Genomic DNA, 27,163 nt, shown 5'->3' with positions numbered 1-27,163 from the left:
AAAAAAAAAAAAAAACACCACAGGCCTCTTCTGTTCCTAAATGAGTTACTACAGTATAACAGGAAAAAGATAATAGACTTGCTTTTTTTTTTTTTTTTTTCAGACTGCATCATCGAATACTATGAGAGTGTTAGTGTGTTTTCATTATAGATACATTACAGAGAGCTTCACAATATCCATGGTACCAAAAGTGCAGTTCACCACCCTCGTTCTCTCCTTCTCGCGAGCAGCATCATCTCAACTTTTACATTTCTCATATGCCATGACCACCCCCCGCCCCTTTCCCGGCCCCATGGGCAGTTCTTCTCTCATCCCTTACATTTGTTTCATTGCAGCTAGCTTCCACTAGGGGGAACAATCCTCCAGCATTCATATCCCCCCCATTCAGTACCACTTGTTTTTACTTCAGAGGCTTGCTAGTGGAATTCATCTACCCATGTTTTTAATGTCAATGCATTTAAGTGCATGGGTTATATCTCCTATGTTCACTTTTTTTATTTTACTTTTTTAAAAAGAAAGTTTTTGCATGATACTACTTAAATAAGCAAGAAGTCTGGGTCAGCTCTCTCTTTGTGCTCCTTGAGAGCTCCTGAAAAGCTGAAACTGCCATGAAGTCAGCACTTCCGAACACCTCCCCACCCCTCTCACAGCTGAGACGACAGTCTTGGAAGAGGTAAACTGGAAGAGGCTCGAAGAGGCCCCCAGGGATGCATTGTGGTCCTTAATGGCTGGAAAACCAACAATGCTCATTTCCCTTCTTGCTGTCTCTCCATTTTCTGCCCCTTGCTCATGACAGTGAAAGGCAGTGTGCTTGACAGGCACGTAGAAATGTTATTTTCTGCCTACGAAATCACCGAATCCGAGAGCCCGCCGCCGCAGGCGCCGCCCTGCACCTTCCTCAAGGAGATAAGTGACATCAATGGCTGGAGAGAGAGTCGGAAAAGGAGAGAAAATTAGCAGCTTGGACACAAATAGATGACACAGGGTTACTATAATAAAGATCAAACATACAGCAGTATGTATGCAACTTACTTTAAAGTCAAACAGCTCCAAGTATGAGGTCTAATTTTTTTTTTAGTGCCGTTTGTTTTTCCAGTAAATAACAGTTATAGCTGTAAATATATATATTTGTAAATATATATATATATATATATTTTTTTTTTTTACATTTTCCAAAGTTAGTATGATGTTGATTTACATGTAAAAGAGTAATTCCCAGTGTCACTTAATGCAGCTTATTAATTTAACACTGGCACTGGTTTGGTACTCGGTATCCACCAATACCCCAAAGCCATACCTTGACTTAGATCCCAATTTATTGGTGTTGATATTGGCTGTAACATGTTAATAATTTGTTTGTAATGTAGCCTCCAGGTTGATTCAAACCCGGGCCTCTGCATCAGCCTTGCAGCATATGGGTCACCTGCTCAACCCAGTGAGCTAAACCGGCACCCACTGCAAGGTGTCTTTAATCTTTTGCCTGCTGTAACAGGAATTTCCCAATTTGGGGAATAAAGTTTTTCTTATCTGTACAAACCAAACAGTTTTCATAGTTCTTGCCTGACTTGCCTGACTTTAGCCCAAGTGGGAAACAGGACAAACATGGCAGAGCAGTCTATACATTACTTCTAATTTATTGCAAAAGAACAACAAACTGCAGGAGGATGGAGATTTGTGTTGATATTTACAAACAAGTACATATCAATATACTGTTAACCAAAATAAGGTTACAATGTATCTTTGGTAAAGAGACAAATCTATCAAGTAGTGTAATTAATGACCTTCAACCATAAATAGTATAAAAGTCAGATGTAGGCACTGTGATGTCACCTATTGTTATGAAGCTAAGCGTTTTTCGAGGTATATCCACGTTGGTGTTTTGAAATCTGACATAACGAGCAACGGGTGGATCTGACTGTGAAACTGCACACTCATTGGCTAAAAACTTGTGACTGACAAATCATTAGGTAATGAGCATATACTGGGTAATCCCCAATTCTGACTTTAACAGAAGCTTCTTTTAACTGCTCCTTTATTTGCGAGAGCTTGCCACATCGTACAGATCCAATATTTGATTTGGCAGATTTTTACGACACACCACCCTCCCACGGATTTGTGTCTCCTCAGGGTCTTGAACCGGGGATCTTTCGCATCTTAGGCAGGCCCGGTTCTAGCCCACTGTAGTTGGGTGGGCAGACTGAAAATGTAGGTGGGCAAGACACAAAATATTAGGCTATATTTGTTTGTTTTTTGGGGGTTGAATACAGCCCTAGTAGACACAAAGATATACATATACCCTCTCCATTTATCTGGGCTTGGGACCTCACAGAAAGTACACAGATTTGTGACCTTCTGTGGCTGGAATATACATATTTTTGTTTTAATTCTTTTTGTTTTTTTATTATACAACAGTACAACAGAAAGAGAACAGCAACTGCAAAAAAATGCAAAATGTGAAAAACTACAGAATCAATCTTCTGTTTTTTTTGGGGAAACTTTGTTACAAATTCATTCGGGAAGCAGAAACATGCGTCCCAAGCCACAGAGTATTCCAGCCAAGGTCTAGTGTGATACCACGCCGGGTTGAATGAGCGGAACGTATTGGCGAAGGCACGTTTGTGGATAGTTAGCTAGCACTGGCTGTGTGGGCACAGTGCTATTCAGGTACGCAATGGTAGGACCTGGCGTTGGAATGGCCAGAGGAAGGACCTGCTTTAGGTCTGGGGATGTGGCTAGAGTGGGACTAGCATCAGGGGTGCTTGTGCTATTACATGCGGAGAAACTAGTCAGGAGATTGTCTGCTGATCGGACAGAGGAGGAGACAAAGCAGGTAACCCGCTCAGGGGGAGATATTTCAGCACGGGCAGCAGCGGGAGCTGTTGGAGATACTCCAGGGCTAGACTTACTGATAGGAGCGATACATGCTCACGGTAAAAAGAAGTAAAAATACGAGAGGGCGCAGCCCTGAATCCGAGCGTGAGAAAGTCAAAGTGTGGAAAATAAAAACTATTGTAGGCGTAGCTTGATGGGAGGACCTTTCGCTGCCCGCAGGCGGTATGGGAGGTTTTGATTGGGTGGGCTGAGCCCACCCTTGTCCTATGCTACCGCCGGCCCCGATCTTAGGCATAGATTAGCCAATCAGAAAAAGTGTTAAAAGAGAACTCTGGTATATTTTAACTTATTTTAACCCATTTATGTGGCTCTAAGTGTCATGCCAACTTTGCACTCTTGTCCTCTGTTGTAGAGACTGGAGGAAATGTGAACAGCGTCTATATGGGCAACTAGCATCACCTACGTTTTGTCTTTGAGTCTGACCGACAGTAGAAATTAGTTGTATTTTTCTATCAAAAGGTATCGAGAATAAATATAACCACAGGTTACTGTGTATTATAGTGGCTAACACGTGTGATAATCCAGCGCATTAAATTACTTTTTACTTACTTGCCAAATGAGGAGCTGAGCGTTCAGTCCGGCCAGTCTTGATCTTTTGTTGGTGAAACACCATCTTGAGGATGGCAATTTTTTCAAAGCGTTCAACTCATTAGCTGTAATTCCAGAGCTCGACACATCGAGACGTTCACAGGCCTCTTCTTTGCAGCAGTCAGTATAGCAGAGCAGTGCGCACAGGAACACCACCAGTTTCCTGAGGTAGGTTGCCTCCGTCATCTTCCGAGTACCATCTTTCTTTCATTACATTTAGCTCCTCATCCACTTATTCTGGGTAAAATAAATACTGACCAGCAAGCTGATGCAGCCTCTTGCCCTCATAACTGTCCATGGGGTAATCCGCCATTGCATTTAACTGCCAACTTTCCTCAGAAGACAGTATGAGCACAGTGTAAGTCAGCTACACACGTGTGATGATGAATATGCCAGTGATTTGGTAAGTCGGCAAGTATCCCAGAATGAAGATCCCTAATGCATTAGTACAATGCCTGTTCCAGGCGATATTCGGTCAGACTGAAAAATGGTTAAAATTAATTAATGTTTTAAACAAAAAAAAAAAAAAATCTTTTTTGGAAAACTGCAGGCAGTTCATGCTTGTTGGCCCAATAAATGCTGTTCAGTTTTGTGTCAAAAAATAAATAAATAAAAGAAAGAAAGTTGATGATAAAGTCAGCATGACCCTTAGAGCCACTATAGCCATACTAGTGGGAAATATGCCAGGTTGAAATAAATGGGGATTTTCCTTGAAGAGTTGGTCTAGATTTAGATACCTTTAGATGATATAAAGTACAACATAAATATGACCTCCTCTTCATCCTATCCTTCTTATGGACAGATTCTTGCTCCAACTTCAAGCTTATTCTTTCAGAAATAGTAGTAGTAAAAATAAGTTATCCAACACGCTCGAGTGATGCGTCACAGGAAGCGATCTGAAACTTTAACCCTCATTTATCTGTTGACCTACCCCCCTCCTTTGTTCCCGGCCCCTCACCGTTCTTGCTGGGCGTTCTGTGCAGCAGATCCAGCAGGATCTTGTTCAGTCGTTCCCTCTGGGCCTCCCTCCTGCCCAGAGCCGGGTGCTGAAGAAGCGAGGAAGCCGATGATGATGGAACTTCAAGCAATTCTCCAATCCTCTCGGCTGAACCTTCCTCCAGCTCCTTGCGCTCTGTAGCCTCCTGCCCTTCCTCTTCATCCTCCTCGTCTTCATCTTCACCTCTCTCCCTTTCGCGTTCCGGTCTTCTGGGCTTGGCTGAAAGAAGTGCAGGAGGTTCTGAAATATCCACTTCATCCTCCACTTCTCTTCCATCTTCTGCCTCGGGTGGGAAGTCATCACCCCGGTCGCAGGAAGAGCCATCGTCCTCACAGCCTCCAGCTTCTTTGGGTCGTTCACTTTTCCAGGCTGATCGGCCACCGTTACGCTTATAGTTGTCAGGAACATAATGAGGCTGCAAGAAAGCCAAAATGATATTCAACACAGGTCATGTAGGTTTCAAACAGTTAGGGTTTAAATATGTACAGATATGAGGAGAGGGGGGAACACACACATGCATTGAGGTAAAGTCAACCTTGATTAACCTTTACATGACCTTCCTTGAATATAAAATAAGAAGTAAACAACAACTTTAGGCCAAAAGCTAAGTGTTGACAATCACTTTTTTTTTTTTAATTTGGTTTCCAAAACTTCTGAAGTAAGTTAATTTGGTCAAATTAAAAAAAAAAAAAAGATTTAGGAAGGCTTTTGGTGCATCTGTTCATCAAGACTGGGGGACTGTGTATCAAGTGTTTGTATTGTTCTCAAATTCTAAAATTGTACAAATCTGACAACTGCCATCCTTGCCATCATAACAAAAGCTAACACTCAGACTAATATAAACAATTAGTCTGGAGTATACAACACAATAATAACTGTGTGAATGTGGTTCTTGTAATTGTTTCTTGTGAGCCCCACTTTGATTAGCTGTGTGCTGCTTAAACACTGAGAAAGTTGGAGAGAAAAAGAAAGCTCAGGTTAAAACACAACTTCCATTCTTAACATATCTTTCAGTGTTTGTAAATCAGTAACAGATCCCAGCTCAGCAGCCCCATCGCTCTCACCGAAAAGTCTCTTTTGGGTGTGAGCCGCTTGGGGAAGTGGTTGAAGGCATATGGCTTGGTGCAGACCGGGTAGCGGTTGCGATGGATCTTGTAGAAAAGATGGGCCGACTTGTCCAAGCGGTAATCACAGATGTACACATCCTGCTCTTTCACACCCTTCGGCCGTCCTTTAAAAAGAATGCACATTGAATTAGCAGGGAAGTGATTTAATTAAGTTGCAATAAAGTATTCAAAGAGCAAACGTCTATGTATTTTTCTTTAGTGTGTGTTCATCAAAACTTAAGGGGAATATTAACCAAAATCCAATATGGTTTGATCACTTCAATCAGCTTTTGTGGGTTTATTTGTGAATTCTTACCCTTGCAGTAAGTGTAGAGGTCGAGGACACAGCAGGTTCCCACCACCGCTTCCAGGGGGATGATCTCATAGAGCGGCATGCGGAATAACTCGTTCTGGTAGAATCGCCGCGATGGAGAATGGTGCGTCTCATGAGGACGGAAGTAGTGGTGGCCAAAGGCAAACCGCTCACCCCTTTAGAGTTTGAGTGGATACAGTTTCATTAGAACAATAATAAAACACACACACGGTTATTTATTCTCCCTGCCTTCTCACAACAGGACAGGTGATAAACTTACTTTTCGTTCTTCCACAGCTTCTCAATTCGGAAGATGTCGAGTTTGTCTCGGTTTATGTGAGACAAGAGACGGTAAGACTGTCTGACAGGCTGACCCTCAGGTGTGCGTCTGCTGTCTCTCATCAGATACACACAGTCACCTGCATGCAACACACACAGATGGGTTACTTGTCTACAATGATGTTTCACAAGAAACTACTATAGGTCAAAAGTTTGCAGAGGATCAAAGTTTAAGTCAAATTGTTGCAGGACATTAATGTCAAAATTGGACTTTTTAAGCAATCTTCTATTAATGAGTTGCGAGGGGAAAAAAAAAAAAAAAAAAAAAAAAAAGGTCTGGCATTTTCAATAGTATAATCAACAAAAACAGAGCTTAAAGAACAACTCAGCATTAGCCTGAAATTAATGTTTCTGGTTGAAAGTTTCAAGATGTTTCACTTCTGACCACTCCTAACCGCTCAGACAGATGTAGTTGGGTGTGGTCAGAAGTGCACCCTGTTACATGCATAACCACATCAGTCATGTCAGGTTGCGCTGGAGTAACACAGCATGCACACCATTGCATCAAAATGATAAATTTCTCTGTGAGTACAGGGAGTTTTCTATGCATGTGCGCACTTATGAATGCTGCTGTCTATCATTTAGACATTTAGATACCTTGGTGTAGTAGCAGGTCATCTCTGAGGAGACAGATGTAATAGACAGAGCCAGCCTGGGCGTAGCTAGGCTGGGGTATCATGGGGACTTCCTGTAGAGAGAATAAGACATATGTGTGAGAAACTTCTGGCTTAAAAACAGACTTTAATGAGTTTATTATTCACTGTGGTTTTGAAACGACAGACGCACCCTATCTACAGGCCGAGGATCACACTGCTCACACAGATAGTGCTCCACCTCAGTCTCCAGCCGCATACAGTCAAAGTGCTGCCACACCTATGATGGAAAAAACACAATTATTGAATGAATCACATAAATGCATAAAGAGAAAAAAAAAAAAGTACTTTTCAAGTCAGTAACTGCCCAACTTGAATGAAATGTGACTCAAAAAACTCCACGCTAGTGATTCATAACCTTAAGCTCCTTCAGTATTTGTTATCCTCCTCATTTTCTGTATCTAAAAATAACAGACCACACACAAAGGACCGCCTGCATCCTCTGCCTGGAAAATCTCCTTGACAAAGAACACCTCAGATAGGTGAAGTCTTGAGAGAGGTGCTAAAACAAGTCTACACTGAAACCAAAAGCAGTGAGGTAAAAGTACTATTTCACCATTTTTTTCACTTACCATACACTTTTCACATTGTATCATCAGGCCTTCATCCTTGTACATTCCACAGATGCAACGGATGACGTCGTCGTCCTTGTCGTGTGACCCGGGCCCACCTCCTCCGTGGTGGTGGTGGTGACCATGGTCGCGCTCAAGCGAGTCTGAGCTGTCTGCCTCACTGGCGGTCTCTCCCACGATCTCATCAATCTGGACCGCGGCTTCATTACGAGCGCTGTAGTAGGCTTTCCGCAGTCGACACACGTCTCTGCCTACTGATGACTTCTTCCCGTAATATTTCTGGTGGGAAAACAAGACAGTTGTAAAACAAATAAATAAATAATAAAAATGTTGCTGAAAATCTTTTAAATCAATCTGTTACTGACAAAGTGATCTGACACAGCGGAAGGACAACAAGACCTCACAGACAGCATAAACTGATGATATATAAAGCAGAGGAATGCCCATTTGACCCCAGAATTATATGCTCATCAGTCAGTCGCACAGTTAAGACTTTGAGCTGTTCATCTTTGAAAGTCTACGGGCAATTTCCTGCACTACAAAGGTCACTGACACAGAAAGATTCATTCAAAACTGTCTTTGCAGCTGCCAAAACCTCACCGACAAGGCTACACCCCATATTCAACAGTAATTCACATTCCTCTCACACTTTTTTCAGTCTGCCAAGAAAGGGCCTTGGGGCGAGAGGGTGATTCTAATTTATACGTCCACTTCAAACTTCTCTGACTGGAAGAGTAAGCTTCCCTAAGAGCTTTTCAAGTGGCACTTGTTTAAACTGCTTAGCTATACAGATGTAAATCAAACAAGCTTGCAACATGTGCGCACTGGATCAGCAGTCGTGAAGTTATGTTCCATTAGGGAGGTTTTTGTGTATGAGACAGGAAATAGAAAAGCAATGACCGAGTGGGAGGAAAAAGTGTTGGAGCTGCACAACAGCATTAAGTGTCAATTTGAGGAGGCCCTTTGATAATTGAGCTCTAAGAATCTGGGATTATACCTAAGAGTCGATGACCGTGTCACTCAAAGATTAAGACTGGATCCTGAAACAGCCGAACACCTTCATGCAGTCAGCATATTTGAACTTTTAATGACAGCTAACAAGCGGACCAACAGATTTATGATACTGATTAAGGATAAACTCACTCATCAAATGGATCATTTCAAAAAATGATCTATTTGATGAGTGAGTTTATTCCTCAGAACTTGCTATTAGACTACTACCACAAGATAAGCTGGAGTTTTCACCAGATGAACTTGGAACAAAATTTAGATCCAGCTGCTCCAGGAGTCATACTCTCCACACCTTCAGTGAATTTTAAGTTGCAGTAATTACAACTCAAATACTGGCTTCATCCACAAAAACAGTGAAGTGATGCTGATAATATTAATAATGGATGAGAAGTAAACATATCTCATTGTCTATCAGCGTAAAAATAAAATTTATCAATAAAAGGGAGTACTCATTGAGAGAGCCAGCAAGTGATTAAGAGAGCAAATATGATAGAACAAAGTAATGTGTGTTGATATTTTCAATGCACTGAGTTTGTTAATAAAAATATTCAGAAGGTCATCTAACTTTAAAGAAAACCTTCCACAGAACTCTTTCACTGAGAAACAAGGAAGCAACAACTCTGTTATTTATACATTACAGCCCAGTTTCCCGTACAGGGATTATGTCTAATCCTGGACTAAATACTTTTTCCTGTTGTGGTCTTCATTGACTTTTTCCTTTTAGTCTAGGACCATGCTTAATCCATGATTGGGAGACCGGCTCTATACATTCAACTTTATTAGGTTCACTATTCAACTGCTCATTAATACAAATATCTAAATAGCCAATCATATGGCAGCAGCTCAATGCATTTTGGCGTGTAGACATTGTCAAGGTGACCTGCTGAAGTTCAAACTGAGCACCAGAATGGGGAAGAAAGGCGATTTAAGTGACTGAGCGTGGCATGGTTGTTTGTGACAGGCTGGTCTGAGTATTTCAAAAACTGCTGCTCTACTGGGATTTTCCCACACACCCATTTCTAGGGTTTACAGAGAATGGTCTAAAAAGAGAAAATATTCAGTGAGCAGCAGCTCTCTGGTCAAAAATGCCTTGCTGATGCTAGAAGTTAGAAGGGAATGGCCAAACTACTTCTAGATGACAGGAAGGCAACAGTAACTCAAATAACCACTCATTACAACCAAGGTATGAAGTATAGCATAACACTTTGAACCCTAAAGCAGACGGGCTACAGAAACACTCCCCCCACTCCTGTCAGCTAAGAATAGGAAACTGAGGCTACAATTTGGAGACTGACATCATGGATGTGCAGCCAACAAATCTGCAGCAACTGTATGATCCCATCATATCAATATGGACCTAAATCTCTGAGGAATGTTTCCAGCACCTTGTTGAATCTGTGCCATGAAGACTTAATGCAGTTCTGAAGGCAAAAGGGGGGGTCCAACCCAGTAATAGCAAGGTGTGCCTAATATAATACAAATGCAGTCAAAATGCAAACAAAGGAATTCATCACAGAGTTCCTGAGTTTAGCTGCACCACTTTGAATAGCTTCTGATCATAATTACTAAACATAGGAATGTCTAATTTTTAAAATACTTCTTCCTTCTACCGCAAACATGTGAAGCTAAACTGAACTTTTCTGCATTTCTCATTCTAAACAGCAGGGGATCAGTAATGCTAGCAAACGACCGTCCTTTGCCTACCTCTGCATTGCGAAACACTTTGAGCATGTCCGTGTCAAATGCTTCAACCGTCTTATAATGGCCGGTGAGGATTTGCTTCTCAATGGTACTCAGGTCCAGAGGGTCAGACACCTTCTCGTAGTACTGGCTGTTCCTGATGTTGCACAAAGATAGAAGGATTAGCTTCCAAATCTGGTTTGTCAGCACCAGAGAGAAAAAAAAAAAAAAAAGTTCAAAAAACATCTTACAGTTGATTCTAGCAAAAATCAAAATTCCATGAGTCTACAGGACATCAAATCACAGATTTTAACAGCTTTTGTACCATGTTGCTAAAGAAAAATAATAAACTGTCATTGTTTTGATACCAACTGATTGCTATCAATACTGGACAAGCATCAACACACAGGCTGTCACGACTGTGTGTGGCGAGAGATAAAACTGTTACACTACGTGGGTGCTGTACACTGATAGACCAGATAACATAAATAAGTGCTATTTGGTAAACATTATGAATGAGCCAGTCGATATGCAGGTTTGACTCTTACCTCTTTCGAGATGGGAGGTTCACCAGTGGGGCAGCAAGCGTCTGACCAGCTGAGTCTGAGGTTAAAAAAAAAAAAAAGGAAGGGGGAAAAAAAAAAAAAAAAAGATCCCTGTCATCGTTTTTCAATCACAGATATTGATCACTCAGTGAATAGTAGATCGTAACACAGAGGCACTGAAAGATTCCTTCAAGAAGCCTGTTTGGACCTCAGATCAGGGTAGAGGTCATACTAATGAGAATATCAGTGTCAGTGGGGACACTCACCCTTGTAGCTGGTGATCATGTCACAAATCTCCTTGAAGATGTGAGCAAGGCGAGCAGTGCGCGTTACTTCTGTGTTTTCCTCAGCAGCAGCCAACCTTCGTGTGCGTACGGACCGCGACGTCTGCAGGGCCGAGAACTGCGTCAGGAACACATCTGGAAACAAAGTATGACCCTTAAGCATTAAGTTTTCAACCACCTTTACTTATTATTTACAGTCTCAGAAAGTTGTTTACATTAGAAAAATAAATGTTCACATCCACTTTGTCGTGCACTTGTTTTTTTTTCACGTAACTTAAATGAATTTCTCTTGCCACTTTTAAGCTTTGTACCCCTACCTGACTTGATGTTGCCATCATCACGGATAACTCCTCCCCAGCGTGTATACATGGACAGGCTCCCAGGATCCCTTTCTCTCTCACCCTCTCTTTTCAGTAGCTCCTGTTTCTCCCTCATCTTCTCCCAGTTCCTCAAGAGAAACACTCGATGCTTCAACACAAAGTTTCTGGAGATCGAGGGACAGCAGTGTGTCAGTGTGTTACCATCAACACACACCTCACGTGTTGACAGGTCTATGCTTTAAAAGGACATCCTGACATGTTAATACATTACTCTATTAAGGATGGAGAAGCAAGCATTATATGTAAAAAACAAATAAATAAAATGTGTGTCACTGGATCTTCAATCACTTGCTTCCAAAGTACATCTGAGTGAGGGAGTCAAGCAGATTAATGTCCACAAGGTTTAAAGGAAGCATGACCATGTGTATCACCAGATTGCTGCTGTCTTTTTAAATCTGAATTTAAAAAGCCTCAGAAGTGAAATAAAATTGAGTGCCATTTCTGCAGCATAATTATACTAATTCTAGCAACTTATGCAATTTTTTTCCTTGCCAAATGCATTTGACAGAAACAAGAAGTCACTTTGAGAACTGTGTGGATGTTGCTGATTTACTGTGTGAGGACTGATCATGTAGAAGCAGCAGACAAAAGTTTCCTTGGTGGGTTTTTTCTGATCTTATATGAGACTTAACGGCTTAAATTCCCATTGTCCCAAGTTTAAAAGTTTTTCAGCAAAAGGTAGTAATTTTAATAAAAATGTAGCACTCACAGATGTAGTAGTATATACAGTATTTGATTCAGTATTAGGACTGCCATCTTAAAATGTAAGACCTCTCACAAGTATACAGAGCAGGGTTAATACTTTTTAAAAGATCCAAGGGAACCCAAAAGCATACTTTAGCAGTTGGTCCAGCAGAGTCATGTTTTCCCTACGCATCGCTTGTGTGTCAGTTTGTGTGTTTTTACCTCTCTCTGTTGGACATGGGCTTCATGAGATGAGGGTAAAACTTGCTGCTGTCACTCGACTCTTCCTCCTGAAGATAACAAAAGTCACATTAAAGCATTAAAGTGTCTTCTCATCTTAACAGGTTTGCATTCACCCACCATCCAAAGCGCCATCAGTTCTGTTGTGCCATCAGGAGCCGCTAAGGCATAAAAGGAGAGGCTGGGAATTGAACTGCCATTAGGATTAATGAGGAACCCACAATAACTTCCAGGGTTACTCCTGATTTCATCGAAGTTCAGAAAACATTTTAGGTCACTAATTCAAAACTATACCCTTTAAGGTACTCGGAGTTACTTTTTTTAGAAATCCAGTGGCCCACTAATAGCACCTCTGAGACAAAGAAACATTTGTGCCCTACATAGATGCTGCACCTGAAATCTAACAAGACAGTAGCAGTCTTGGAGAAATCCTTCGTCAGCTAGGCATTTAACAAAAGTTTACACTCAGAAAATGTTTAACACAAGATAAAAAGCTACTAAGGACTCCTTTTCTGGAGTACATTTTCTTAAAAAAAAAAAAAAAAGAAAGAAGCTATTATCCAGACTTAACTACAAGTGACCTGATCCCACCACAAACTCTCAGTACTTATAACTATATGGATCACTCACTCGTTTCTTAAGCTGGTGTTTGGACTTCCTCTTCTCCTTGAGTCGACCCAGCCGCCGGGTCCCTCCTGATTTCCCCGGCAACCCATTAATACGCTGACTCTTGCCTCCAATGATTCCCCGGCAACTCTCTGAGCCACACTTACAAACTTGCTGCAGAGAAAAGTGGAGTACAGTTTGTGAGAAATACACACAGGTGCAATGGTATCTCTGAAAAATAAGTGTTATTCAAAACTGTTTCTGGTGCTTCACCTGCTCTTCTGTATTGAAAGAATGGAAGTTGTAGTCATAGGTGAGCTCAGTGCCGCTGTTGATGTCCTTGAGAGCAAAGAGCCCTATTCTGTACACCCCGTTCACTGACCTGCAAAAAAAATTGTATATTACAGTAAGTGAAGCTTGCATGCAATTTTTAATACTTGAGGAGATATTCTCCACTCTGAAAGGAAGCAAAGAAGCATGCCAGGTTTAACTTGCCCCCAGGCTCTGGAGTATCTTTTACAGAATAATTTCAAAATATGAGCTAACTATAGTATTAACTGTCCTAAATAAATACAACAACTAAAAGGATATTATGTGAACATAGGTTCACAAAATAACACCACATTTACATTTTCACAATTAATGAAGCAGCAACCTCGGGGCAGTTCCTCTAGTGGCCACTTGAGGCTGGATCCAAATACGAGTCAATCTACATAGACTCCCATGCTAAAATGCTAACTTTACAGCAATAAAAAGTAAATTTACAGCCTGGTGCAAAAAACAGTTTTCATTTTTATGGACAGCGTCTCCCTTCATAACAACTGTATGACATGATTTTTTTAAAAATAATAAAAATAAGGTGGAAACAATGAAGGAGAAGATACTAGCAGCTGGTGATGTGTGACTCAAATGTAAAGAAATGACTCCAGTGGAGTGCTGCTGCAGCCACTTTGTTTTAATAGATTCACACTTCAAATTAGGTACCGTGTCATCAATGACAGGAGCTCACTGAAAAAGGAGGATGTAAAAATGCCCCTCATTTAGTTACTTATAAAGCCTGCCTGTGGGTTGCAAGCCTTGATGAAACACTGTTCAGTAATTTTTTTTTTCTGTATATTCAGAAATATTGTTAGCACAAATTTTCATGAAATATCATGATATAATTTTGTGGCTAGTATCCCAAGATAGGCAGCCGGAGCCTGCTAGACATCACATCCAGTAATTTGAGTCACCACACTGGAGCTGTTGGTGCCTTTTGAAGCATTTTAATGGAATTATTTGACAACAAAAAACAAACTTGCTAACTTATAACTTAGCATGCCACCATCTCATCCAGTTATTCAATTCAATTCAATTTTATTTATATAGCGCCAAATCACAACAAACAGTCGCCTCAAGGCACTTTGTATTATGGTCAGTTCAGGCTCCAAAATTATTTTTAAAAACAACTGCATGGGCGTGTCCAAAATGCTGAAGTTGGGGCTTCAAAATATAGATTCCAAAACTAATGTGATATCTTGATGCTATGTCCATCTTTTAGATACAGTTAATGATATTCATACAGCGCTCCATTCTATGCACCTTTTGCCAGGTATTTAACATGCACACCTACTGAGTCCAAGTGCAAACCACACAGAAAAGCCACCATTCAGATTCAAATTCAGAACGTTTTTGCCTCATGGCAAGAAGGTTCTTGTACCATCTTGCCCAAGAGATATGTGCCAGGTATAATTTCAGTTCAACACATAATTATGCCAAAAATGTATCATTTTCAGGTGAACAGTGAAAATGGCTGACTTGATCTGATTGAAAACATTCACAGTAGTGCTATATTTAGCTAGATAACCATTTTTCAAAGGGTTCAGTTCTAGGCTAAAGATAAAAAGTCAATACCTACATCTAAAACAGATTATTTCCATTTTACACAAGGACATACAAACACACGTCTCCCTTAAGCAAAGTTTTATCTTTAAGTTAAAATGTCATGCTAGTCAATTACATTACACCCAGTTTTAAAACTGGGACAAAAAGGGAAAGTCAGTGTGACAAATCCTCAACAAGTAAGCCCTTTTTTCCTCTCTCCAAATGAAGCAGCTTTTCACTATTCTTGTAAGAATAAAGCACACCATTCTGCTTGCCAGCCACTTCATAATTTATTCCTTCTATAGGGGTAAAAAGCTGGTTCAGCGCATTGTCTTCAGCCACTACAGCTGTATCTAAGGCCCGGCTGCATGTAATCTCTCTTCTGTGACAAGATGGATGACTCGTCAGGCTTTGTGCTGAAAATCCTCCATCCTTGTAGAGTCTTTTATTTCAGCCATGTACGCATCCACCCGCAGACCAGTGCCCTAGATTCTGGACTGGGCTATGTTGGAGGGCAGAGGGTACAACGTGATAGTAAACTCTATGATGTCATTAGCTTTCGGCATCCAAATCCTCTAACAGAGGTGGTACATTCACTAAAACAACTAAAAGATAAACTAAGCAGAAAAGTGAGGCACTGCTGTGGATTTAACCATGCTGTGAGAACAAGCCCTCAGGAAAAAAAAAAGAGAATTGTGCTGGCAGGGTGTAAGGGCTTTAGGCCATTAAGGGCTCTGAACACTGGAAGAAAAGGAGTGAGGTGATCTCATCAGATTACCACAACCACATTAATAAGGTTGGGGTTTCAAGGTAGAGCCTTCTCATTTACAGTGCAGTGCACCTGCAACATGTGTCTCTTTTAGACCTATCATGTAAGATACCCAAAGAGAGGCAACAAATACTGCCTCACATTCACTGTGACTGCTTATCCATGTCTGTTCAACTGGCTTAACAGTACAGCTGTCCCCACAACAAGAATATACTAGGTTTTCCCCAATTTCTTTATTATATATAGTGTGACGGGTGCACATATTAAATATGGCACATTTTCAAATAATGAGGTCTGTGTATGTGGAGGTAATAACAGGCTTCAGAGTGCTTTAAATGCTTGGTTTCTGGCATTTTTTTATGTCGTCGGTGAGAATGGATATCCTGCTCTCCCACCTACTGCTCAAACCTTTTTTGTTTGCCAGTAAAAGCCAATCAAAAGAAAATGGTCTTAAAGGTAGAGTGGCTTTAATGGGGTTAAATGGCTCATTTCAGACAGAGGATGAGATGAGGGGCTGCACCAAGATAAATAGATTGTTTTGAGCTATAAGCCATGCAAAGCTACTCTACTTGAGTTCATTAATAAAAATATGGTGCTAAAAAAATGCCCATAATAGGTCCCTTTCTCACATGCATCAAACCACACACATAAACATTATAATGCAGTTACCTATACTGTAACCCCTGTCCTATGAGTGAAAAGTCAAGAAGGTGGCAGGATGTTATGTAGTTGGCCTTGTCTTAATTTGCCTAAATTCCATGTCTTTGCTGACTATCTTTCAGGCCCTTATTTTCATTACAGTCAGTTGATCTCTTACAGAGAAGGTACGAAATTACCCAGCTCACCCAATTTATCACGCAGACAGCCTATTCAGCTAATGGGAGGTGGGGGGTGGGGGTGGTCTATTTTCACATTCACTAACTTTAAGGGAAGCAAACAAAATACTAAATTATCCAGCTAGAACTACTTTGCAATGAGCTCCTGCATCACTGCTGTCACATCGAGCTGCATCACTTGTTTAACACTGCGCCTTTATATCCTGTGACTAAATTGAGCTGACAGTATCTGCCTCACATGGTAACCTACACTGATTTTGACTATTATAGACACATAGTGAGAATAAAAGCAGTAGTCTATATTTGTATACCAAATGTGGTTCACACCAGGCCTCTATCCCATCCCTAACAACTTGTGACAACTGCTCATGCTCAGAGCCGAAAAAGGCTTAGCCAAATTTGTTCTTTGGTAAGAACCCAAAAGCACCACAAGGGCATTAATAGGGAACCGGTTCAAAGTCGGTGTGTCACTCACCACTTCTGCATCTCACAGTTGGGTTCACAGCTGTGGTTTATGAAGCGTGCCTCATTGCCCATTCGGTAACTGTCAATCACCATGCCGCTATCCAGGTTCAGGCAGTAGTGGCCACTGTGGGAGAAGTACTGTTCCATCATACGACTCCTAAAACGTGGAAGGTAGGAAGGAGTTGAAGACGAAGAGAAATTATTATACATCATCTAACAATATTTTTTTTTTTTTTTTGCGTAGTAAGCAAGCTGTCCATCTCACCTGAACTCCTGTTCGCTAACCACTTCACCCAAATACTCAATGATGAACTGTCCTGAGCGGAGTGACTCCTTGGTGCGGATGCCCCACCCTTTGCCCTCAGTGCGGAATCGCTCCAGACACTGGACCCACTCGTGTCTCTGGATATGCTGGTTGTCACACTGATCCCCACACGGACAGGTGCTGGGAGAGCACTCAGCAAAGCTCATCCTGTGAAAAGTTTAAAAAATATAAAATGAGAATGCTGTTCTTGCCCGGCTCCAGACCTCTGAATCAGTCCACTCGATCTCAACTGAAGAATGTCCTAGCCAATCAGAACCACGGGAGGGATTAACACCTTTGTTAAGCTGTTATAAAGCGCTGTCTACTGGTGCTCTCCCACAGGGATATTTTAAACAGCCAGTGTTTACTTGTTTTCAGCACCCCTGAGACATGACTTTTGTACAACTACTGAAAGACATTGAACAACTCTGCTGGAGGCTTAAAACTTATTAGGCTTGCAACAGTGTTCATTTAAGACAATGTTAGATTCCTGCTCCCATGGAAATCAGTTAGAGCAGAGAAAAACAGACTGAAGATGGAAATGGGAGTGCAATAGCTGGCATTCCTTTTCTTCTGTCTTGACACCAGGTTTGACCTCTACTCAAAATCACCTCATTTCTGAAACAAAACAATGTAAAATGACAGTTCTAAACAAGCACATGTCCACATCAGATTACTGGAAAACAACAGCAGGGCATTCCCTAACAAGAAACCTGTTGAAAACAACCTTATATGATGTTATGTCTTTACCTATTTAGGCATTCATCCAAGCAGCCTTTTTCAGCCAAGTCCTCAGGAGTTCTACAGTTGCATGTAGTTGTTTCATAACCAGAGAGAGGCTTCACATCCACATAAACATCTGTGACACAAACAGGGGTTTACCATATCATGTTTACAGTTTCTGATACACAAAGTGGAACTGTAGTCACATATCTTAATTCCCATTTTGCAAACAGCGCATGAAACCAATAAGAAGAGCTACAGTATTCAAAGTACCTAAAAATAGCCACTGAAGCAAACATCCTCATCTCATAGATTAAACTTGTGTATTTCCTTATTAAACAGGTTACAATTTACATTTAGGCTGGGGGAAGAAAAAAATACAGACACTCACTTGATCTTATTTTTTTATAAAGGGGGACATCAGGCCTCTTGTGCAGCTGAAAGACAGAAACAGAATGGTAAATGCAAAGGTGGCTTAAATAAAAAATACACACCAAAAACCTAAAAACACTTTGGATCAACAAGATTGATCACCTGATCATGTTTCCACAACCATAAGATGTCGTAAGGCAACTGGAAATCAATTCGCTTCTGTCTCAAGTACTTTCCTGGGGGAAAAAAGCGTGGAAAAATTTGGGAGAGAGAAAAATCAGTCAGTTGTATTTATGCTTCATCTTATCAGAGCTGAAAACACAGGCCTGTGATAAATAGAGAAGGATCTTGTTCCAAGAAACACATTTATCTGGATAATTTACTGGAGTCATTTGAATCTTGGACATGAAGTAAAACAAGGTTTTCTAGGTTTTACTTTCCCTCTTTTGGCAAGTTATACAGCTAACTGAGAAATGCCAACAATTTACTCCTCCTTGAGTCTCATCCCAGAATCAAACCGTGGATCTTTAGCTTGTTGGGCAAATGGGTTGACCACTACACTATAAATTAATAATTTATTTTATTGTGTTTAAAAACTCATTATGAACTTATTTTTTAAATAATTATCAAATAATTTAATAGAAAAATGGCAACTAATTCATTTCAAAACTCACCAACATGTATTGGAGCAGGAAACAATCCATACTCATGTTCCCCAGGTATGTACTCCAGCTTCTCTTTCTTTAGCTGCAGAAGCTGACTACGGGGGCTGCAGAAGAGGAAAAGAAAAATGTGAAAACAATTCACCACTGGCTGTGCAGAAAAACTGTATGGCAGTATAAAGTGTTGCTGTCTAAAGATGGGGGGGGCTCACTCTTCAGTCTTGTACACATCAGAGTATAGCCCTGCTTTCTGGAACTTCTTCTTTGGCGGTCGTGCTGCTCTTTTTTCTCGCTGGCTGGTTATGGGCATAGGTGGAGCTTGTTCCCTGGAGACAGTGCCTGGCCCCTCTGGGGAGCAGTGGCCATCTGGCTTGGTTTCCATTGAGCTAAAGATAGAAACATGACTTGGTTTCTAGTGACAACTGGACTTAATAAATGTTTTACATACCAGCACTGAATCCTAACATTAGTACTCACTATCCCAGAGTGGAGTCTCTCAAATCCAGCCTTGTTTAATATGGAGTAGTGTATTATAATTTGCTTACCCATGAAGGTTCTGTAGCTCATCTTGAGTAAGCCAGCCCCTTCCTGTCCCAGCTCTGGACCTTGCCACAAGGTTGCCTAGGTTCTCCTCTATTTCTGGCAAGTGTCCCTCAGTCTCTTCAGCCTCTCTGTCCTCATCCACATCCTCCTCCTCTTCCTCATCCCCTTCTCTCTCCCAGTGTTTCCTCTTCTGACTTTTTCTACGTTGGCCCTGGACTACCGACTCAATAGCATCGGTCACAGTATCGCCCTCCCACCCTCTTCCCTCTGCTAGTCGTTCTACCCCTTTCTCCCTGTGCCGGGCTTGATTCAACTCGACCACAGGTGGCGGAGACGGTGGCGGGGAGGGTAACGGGTGTTTCCTGGGACGTCCAGGCCCCCTCTTCTTTACCACGTTGTTTCCTGTACGGGCCTGTCTCTGCAGCTTCTTAGCACGCAGGATTTTGTTGACATGGTGCAGACTGTATCTGGAGGGCTGTACCCGATGGGAGTTGTGAGACAGGGAGGTGTCCAGGCAACACTCCTGAGAGGGAGAGAGGCAGGATGAGGAGGCTGAGCCATGGGAGTGAAACAGCGAAGGTTGATGATGGTGCTGCTGCCGGTGGTGCAGGGATCCTTCAGGCTCTTCGGGGGTCAGGAGTGCAACACCCCTTGCCTGGATACATGATGACCCTGGGAGGATAAACAGAAAATGAATACTCTAATAATGGAACTATAACATAGAAAACAGTGGCAACAGGACAGCTGTGATAGTATCCTTCTGAGTGTCATAACTTGATCCTTTAGATCCTTTTCTATTCTCAACTCAACTTTCTCTTTGGTCATCTTTCCCCTGTTTATTAAAAAAAAACTTACTTAAATGTATTGCAACACTTCTGGGACAATATTCTTTCCACAGACAAATTAAATGTTGAACCCTTCGGGAAAAAAAACAATGCTATGTTTAAAAGGCAAAAGATACTGCACAGTAATACTATGACACAGTAACTTTATTTTCCCCTCATTAACATTGTTCTCCAGCACCTTGTTATAATACTGCCTCCCCTGCTCTGAACTTAAGAAACCATATTTCTAAGTTGGTTTGATTTTTTCCATTCTTTTTCCCTACTGTTGCAAGATAGTCCATACCTTCAAACCCCACACAGTTGAATGCATTTTATTTGGTTTTACTCCAATTGTCCAACAAAAGAAGCATTATTCCTACTCCTGACTCATCATCCTTTAATTTTTTTTTGGTCACCCATACAAATGGTTTATTTTGAATGAAATATGACTTTCAACAGAAATGCCAGAAAACCAGAACAATAAAATAAGTCATAAACAGCAATAGTAAGATATAAAAATGGGCAACTGCAAAAGACTGAACGAATCAGACACATAATATATGCATTAAAAATCAACAATTATTGAGATTAAACTATCTTTACTTCATGGGAGGGTTGTGGCAGGAAGAATAAAATTTGTGCCAAATCAAACATGCAGATCCATCCTCTATGAACACCCCCTTGGGAAATAAGTGAGCACCTGAAAATACTTCCTCCTCCTTTACTAGAAATATTACTGGTACTCAGCAGACCACACACCACCCAGTAACAGCAGGTCAAAGTAGGATAACCAGTTTATTAGCCAATCATTGAACCACATTTCTAACAGTTGTGAATTCTTTCTTATGATATTAAATTATATTGAATCTGCACGTCTGAATGGAAACCTCTTCTATGTCTATTCATTCCAGCTCTCAGCACATCCCTTACACTCCTTTTGTTACACTTATCTCTGCACCCACTACTCTGTCATTGTACATTTGTCTACTTCTGTCATTCCCCACTTGTCTTATGTGCCATCCTGGTCCCCACCCTTGGCCTCCCCCTACCTTCACAGGGCTGTCTGTGACCGCTGGGTGACCCCATGTCCTGAGCTCTAATCCAGGATTACCCTGGCTTGGTTTGAACTGCATCATGCTGCCTCAACAGGGACCTTTTGGCTTCCCATATTACTCAGTTACACACATATGAACATTAGGCAACACTTCCATACAGAAACTCAGCCTGCCGCTGCTCATACACACTCACACACACGGTATGGCTCATTAAGTGCCACACAGATGAAGCGAGATCACTGCTGCAGTGTTGGGTCTTACATCAGCAACATTAAATCAGCCCAGGTGCTGGGTGTACTGATGGATAAGACTAGGCCTCACATTGTGGGCTTTTGAGGGAAAAAGACTACTAAGTATAGCACGTTAACAAAATACTCCACCCTTCTAGCAAGATGAGCCGTGGCAGAAATGCTATATCTATAACTGTGGCAACCCGCACACAGAGGAGCTAGTTTAAGCAATTATGCTTTTTTTTGCCATGCTGGTAACCACTACTAAGAGCTACCAAATGTTAGAGAGACGGTGTCTCTAAAGGGGCTTGTTCTCTAAAATAAATGGCCCATCCCACTTAGTATTTTATTTTTTTCAGACAGAATTGATCATTTTCCAGTGTTGTTCTAGCCACAACTGAGGTATGGATTTGAGAGCCCCACTTGCTGTGCCACATGGCAACGTCTGAAAGGATATCTGCCCAAATATACAATCCAGGAGTCAGTGCTGGATCTAATTGACTGCACACTGTGCCAATTTTGCCAGAGCCATCCCAAGCCATAAAGCTCATCAAACACCAGCCAATCACACTCAGACACAGAATTCACAACACAACTGCATCAGAACTATTTTTGGAAAATTATTTTGGTGGACAATTAACTCCTGTAACCTTTAACAATGTCACATTTAATTTGGGTCAAAAGATTTTCTGTAATGAAAAGCTCATCACAGACAAAAGCTTAAAAAGCTACACAATAAATCATAAAGGATTAAATGGAGTGAACGTCCAATAGGATGTGAAGGCAAACTGCTCCCTACTGCTTTAAAATATTAGTTTTGTAACAACCTGTGCTACAAACACACCAAAATTATTCAAGCAAGATCATTATGTTTTCCTGACACTTTGAATTTGCTCTCTTTTGTCTGCCACAAATTTTACTTTAACATTATGTTTAAAATTCTATTAGGGGGTGTTAAAAATATTAGGGACACCTTTAAATGTAATGCAGCTCAGTACACCACCACCACCAACTATGATTTCCATAAAAAAAAAATAAACAAAGCAAAATAATCACCAATGGAAAATTTTTTTTTTGCTTCTGTAAAAGAATGTATGATCTTTATCTTTTTTATAAAACTCTGCTCATTTTACTATTCACAGCACCTCCACCTCCAACACAAGTTCCAAATAACCAAATCAGACTTACCCAACTCTCTCCTTTCTGTTGATGTCGAGCAGTCCTTCCTCATCGGCCGGTCCATGTGAGAAAAGCCAGAGCTCTCTGTAACTACATCAGTCTTTCTGCTCCTGCCCCCTTTCAGTGAAGTGCAGGTGATTGCTGAGGCAAACAGATTTGTACGCTTTGGAGAATCGTGCGTTTCTACATCCTCTGTGGGAGTGAGAGGCTCCTCATCCTCGCTATCCGAGCAGCCTGCTGGGTCTTCTACCCGTCCATCTGAGAAGGAACCCTGGCCAGGTGCCACTTGACTCCGTGAAAGCTTTGAGTAGTCTGCTTCAGAGCTGCCTATCCTGAACCAGGACTCAGCTGAGTGACCCTTTGAGCTGTTGCCCAATGTAAGCCTCGAAGGTCCTAGACAGGACATGGAGCTCTCTTTGCGTTTGTACCTTTCAGCAGATGAGGATGAGGAAGAAGATGGGGAGTTGGCTGAGGTAGTGGCAGCCTGCTTGCTGGCACTGGTGCTGGAGGTGTCTCGTCCAAAGCGGCATCGCTGTAAAGCCTCTGCCATTCCCAAACCGCCAACTCGCTCTCCCTTCCCTGATGCGCCACTGTCAGAAATCCCTGCACTAGCCCGGCTCCCTGATCCACCTCGTGCTGCTTCCTCCCTGTCATCCTCAGCACAGCGCTCTCTGTGTTTGTGTCTGTGTTTATGTTTGTGGTGCCAGTTGAAGGAAAGCTCAGAGGACATGGGTGGGTACAGGACAGGAGACCGTCCTCCTCCAAGGTACTCCTGCCTAAGCAGCTTGTGTTTTTTCTTGTGAAATTTCGAGTGGTTCAGCAGGAGATGTGAAGGGTGGTGATGATGCAAGAAAGATGTGGGGGGAGGTGGGAAAGATGGTGAGTGGTGAGTGTGGTGTGATGGGGCCGCGTGGGGTGACTGGTGGTGTGGGTGGGGATACAGCGCGCTTGCTGGAGGATAGCCTCTATAATAGCCCAACCCCAGAGGCCCAGATGAGTAAGGAACACTGTAGGAGGGGTGGTAGAAGCCTCCACTTGAAAGCGGGAATCCAAGTCCAGGTACAAACGGAACCTCAGACATGGACTCCCTCAGTTTTGGAGGCCGTCCACGTTTCTTCTTCATGTCTGGTTTACGAACATAGTGCAACGGGTCACAGGAATATGGAGGATGAGAGTAGAAGCTGCCAAAGTTGACCCTGAAGATTGTAGGCAGGAGGTCCCTGTGAACATAATGATGTGGAGGAGGGGCACCTGTGCCTCCTATGGCACCAGCAGTCCTGCCCCCAACCCCTGGCACTCTACTTGATCCCGCCGCTATTCCTATTCCACTGCTGAGCCGGTGTCCTGTGGTGCGGTGAGTTATGCGTATTTCACTTAATCTCACAACGATCTCATCCAGCTCAGCAAGAAAGTCTGGGTCAAGCCGTCGGGAGCGCAGCTGTAAGTACTTCTTCTTGCGTTTCCTCTTTTGTCTCTTTAGCTTGTCATAGCCAGGGCATCCATGACTGCGGCGTTTACACTTGTGCTTATGTTTCTCCTTGTGTCCCATTAAAGTCGTGGCAGGAGCTGCTGGATGAGGTCTTCGGGGATCAGGTGACGACCTTGTCCCATGGGGAGATGGAGACGGTGAGGGATGTTCCATAAGCACATTGCTGTGTCGACGCCTGCCTCTGGAGTTAATGCCCATCCCTGGACCCATAGCTGAACCCATGACCCCTGGCATTAATAATCCACTGCCCATCCCGGGTGGGATACCAATTGCACCCAAGCCACCTGCCCCTCCAGCTTTCTCGCCACGGTCAGAGGTGCTGTTATTGTCTGTTCCTATACCACTGTCGCTAGGCACCGTCTCCTCACTGTGTGACTCACTCACTGGCGATGGCGTGGCTTCTTTTAGCTCACTCAGAGGGGCAGGAGAGGTGGGGTGAAGTGGCCTGGGAGGTGAAAGCTTATGATAATGGTAGTGCTGCCTGTAATGGTGATGGTGATGATGATATCCACGGCAAGATGACTTTTTCTGGGAAGCTGCTGTGGCCACAGATGACGATGTCGAGCCCATGACTTGGTTGCGAGGATTAGGAGCTGAAAAGGTTGGAGGAGGAAGCGAGAACGTGCTGTGGCTATGATGGGAGCTGGAATAGTGAGAGTGACCTGCAAAGTGCACCGAGCCTGGCTCCACAAAGCTAGCATCACTAATAGGACTGTGGCCTCCACTCAATTGTGAGAGGGAGGGAGAGGAAAAGACCTCTGTGGAGGAGAGCTGGTGCTGCTGGTGGGACTGTGACTGATGGGGATGAAGAGGGGAAGTGGTGTTTGGAGACAGAAAGGTTTCTGAAGGTGGCATTATAGCTGAGACATTAGTTGCTGCTTTTGGTTTACGGCCTCTCCTCTTGCCCATGTATATTGTGCCCTTTTTACTGACATTAATTTGTGGCCCTAGTTTTCCTCCAAAAGAAGCAGCTAGCGATGACAATGACTGGGTTGCAGCTTCTGCTGTGCCAGCCACCCCACTAGTGGTGCCTTTAGGGGTGTCTTCTGATCTTGGGCCTAACAGGATTTGACTGAGAATACGCTTCCGCTTCACACTTTTCATTTTATTGATCTTACCAATAATAGTTTTCATAATGAGCTGCCCATTTCCTTTGCTGCGGAATCTTTCCCCTGCTTCTGGAGCCAACGTGGGAGGCTGACCTTCCTGGGGTAAAGTAGGAGGAAGGCGCTTGGGGCGTCCACGTTTTCTAGGCATAGGTTTAGGAGGGTTCAAGTCCACCTCTGGGTGAAGAACAGGTGGGTCCTGCTCTTCTTTGGACTTCAACAAAGATGAAAAGACCTTAGAGGGGGGTAGCTTGTTAGGGGGGTTTCCACGGGCTGGGGCATCAAGCCTTGGCATTTTGGACTTTGGCCTTCCCCTTTTTTTAGGCTGGGGTGGGAAGAGCTGTGACACTGGACTTTGTGGCACAGGATTTGGTTTGACCTTATTTGGATTGGGAGGCCTGCCAACAGGTCTTTTAACTGGTGGCATTGGAGTTTCCAAGCTTGACGATAAAGGCATGGTGGTTTTGTTCTCAGTGAAGGGACAGTCCAGGCTTCTCTGACTTTGCACCTTGTTCATAACACGTGTCCAGCGGGGTTTCCTTCCCCTGCGTTTTTTCAGGGGTTTGCTGTCCTGCTCTGCGGGAGAGTCTAGCGATGAATCAGGAGAGTCATCTCTGAGAGGTGTCTGTGGGCTTTCATCATCATCATCATCATCATCATCATCATCATCATCTGGCTCCAGTGGGGAAGGTGTCCTTTGTCTAACAGACTCGGGGGGGCTGCTAGTCCGACCGGGTCGGTTACTATCCCAGCTGGGACTACGCTTACTTGGACTTGAGCTCTTTCCCCTCTCAGTTCTTACAGACTGGTTACTTCCACCTTTCTCTTTACCTTCTGGCTTTCCTGTTGCTGTTGAAGGGGGGCACTTGGTTAAGTCTCTAGGGCTGTCCCTGTCTTGCTCCCTCTCACCTGCACTGCTTTCCTCTGCCAGGGCAGGGGAGTCTCGTGCATGGTGTCCTTGTGAGGGAACAGGGGAGCTCAGGTGACTCACTGCACTCACTGTCCTCTGCTCCACCGACAAGGATGAAGATGATAAATTAGGACATGATGAAGGTGACGTGGTATGGGGTAGGCAGTGAGCAGGGCGTAACTGTTGCTTACAAATGCTACTGTTGCTGCTGTCATTGTTACTGTCCTTTGACATGACTGACAGGCGGTTATTGCCATAGGTGAATGCTGGGCTGCTGCTGCGACTGCTGCTGTTGGTGCTGCTCATGCTGATGCAGTCGTTTCCACTGCTGCTACTTGCTTTTCCAGTCCCATCTGAGTCCTCGTTCCTCAGCGGCATCAAGGTGGGTGAATTTTCTAACACACTGTCTTTATTTCTAGACCCATATGGACGACCAGGTGGTCTTGACACAGGAGGCGGAGGAGAAAGGTGAACCATTCTTGAATATGTGTTCCTATTGGCCATAGCCCTGTCTCGCTGTTTGGCTGTAGGAGCCATGAAGCCTGAGCTCGGGAGAGGAGGACTGGGATCAGTCTTTGCAGGTTTGGCTGGCTTAGGAGTCTTGGATGGTGGGCAAGTCGCTATAAGTTGAGCTAATTTCTCAGTGACGGTTGGCGCTCCCCAGCTCTGAACACCTTTGTCCTTATCTCTCTGACTTTCTGTGCAGTAGGTGTATTGAGGAGGCTTAACACCTTCGAGGCCGGGTTCTTTCGATGAAGATAATGGCGGAGAGGGTGAAGATGTCCGGGATTTGGGTTGTGGAGTTGACGCTTTCTTCCCAGAGGAATGCGTTTTGCTGTCTGGTGGAGGGCGGTGAAGGTTAAGGGGTCTCTCAGATGTGGTAGTAGCTGCTTTTGTGTCTGACTTTGAATCAGACTTGTAATCCATCTTTGGTGGACCCTGG

At 42.9% G+C, this 27,163-nt stretch overlaps 1 protein-coding gene across 1 annotated transcript in view; it reads right to left on the bottom strand.

Moving 5' to 3' along the window:
- ash1l (ash1 (absent, small, or homeotic)-like (Drosophila)) overlaps nt 1-27,163 on the bottom strand; it is a 33,123-nt gene continuing 5,960 nt past the window's right edge. Inside the window, exons 4-27 of the mRNA XM_030740854.1 lie at nt 22,725-27,159; nt 19,430-20,099; nt 19,097-19,270; nt 18,897-18,991; nt 18,385-18,458; nt 18,242-18,287; nt 17,878-17,986; nt 17,089-17,295; nt 16,834-16,980; nt 13,164-13,272; nt 12,915-13,064; nt 12,267-12,334; nt 11,298-11,464; nt 10,963-11,115; nt 10,700-10,754; nt 10,176-10,308; nt 7,461-7,739; nt 7,022-7,108; nt 6,833-6,923; nt 6,177-6,315; nt 5,900-6,072; nt 5,542-5,708; nt 4,439-4,892; nt 1-923 (exon numbers count right to left, since the gene is read on the bottom strand). Of these exons, the coding sequence (XP_030596714.1) occupies nt 832-923; nt 4,439-4,892; nt 5,542-5,708; nt 5,900-6,072; nt 6,177-6,315; nt 6,833-6,923; nt 7,022-7,108; nt 7,461-7,739; nt 10,176-10,308; nt 10,700-10,754; nt 10,963-11,115; nt 11,298-11,464; nt 12,267-12,334; nt 12,915-13,064; nt 13,164-13,272; nt 16,834-16,980; nt 17,089-17,295; nt 17,878-17,986; nt 18,242-18,287; nt 18,385-18,458; nt 18,897-18,991; nt 19,097-19,270; nt 19,430-20,099; nt 22,725-27,159 (8,274 nt within the window). The 3' untranslated portion in view covers nt 1-831. The remainder of the gene's footprint in view (nt 924-4,438; nt 4,893-5,541; nt 5,709-5,899; nt 6,073-6,176; nt 6,316-6,832; nt 6,924-7,021; nt 7,109-7,460; nt 7,740-10,175; nt 10,309-10,699; nt 10,755-10,962; nt 11,116-11,297; nt 11,465-12,266; nt 12,335-12,914; nt 13,065-13,163; nt 13,273-16,833; nt 16,981-17,088; nt 17,296-17,877; nt 17,987-18,241; nt 18,288-18,384; nt 18,459-18,896; nt 18,992-19,096; nt 19,271-19,429; nt 20,100-22,724; nt 27,160-27,163) is intronic.

Source organism: Archocentrus centrarchus, chromosome 11, assembly GCF_007364275.1.
Source record: "Archocentrus centrarchus isolate MPI-CPG fArcCen1 chromosome 11, fArcCen1, whole genome shotgun sequence".
Taxonomy (NCBI): Eukaryota; Metazoa; Chordata; class Actinopteri; order Cichliformes; family Cichlidae; genus Archocentrus; species Archocentrus centrarchus.
Note: the sequence above shows the minus strand (reverse complement) of the source record. Positions and strands in the feature narration are given on the sequence as shown.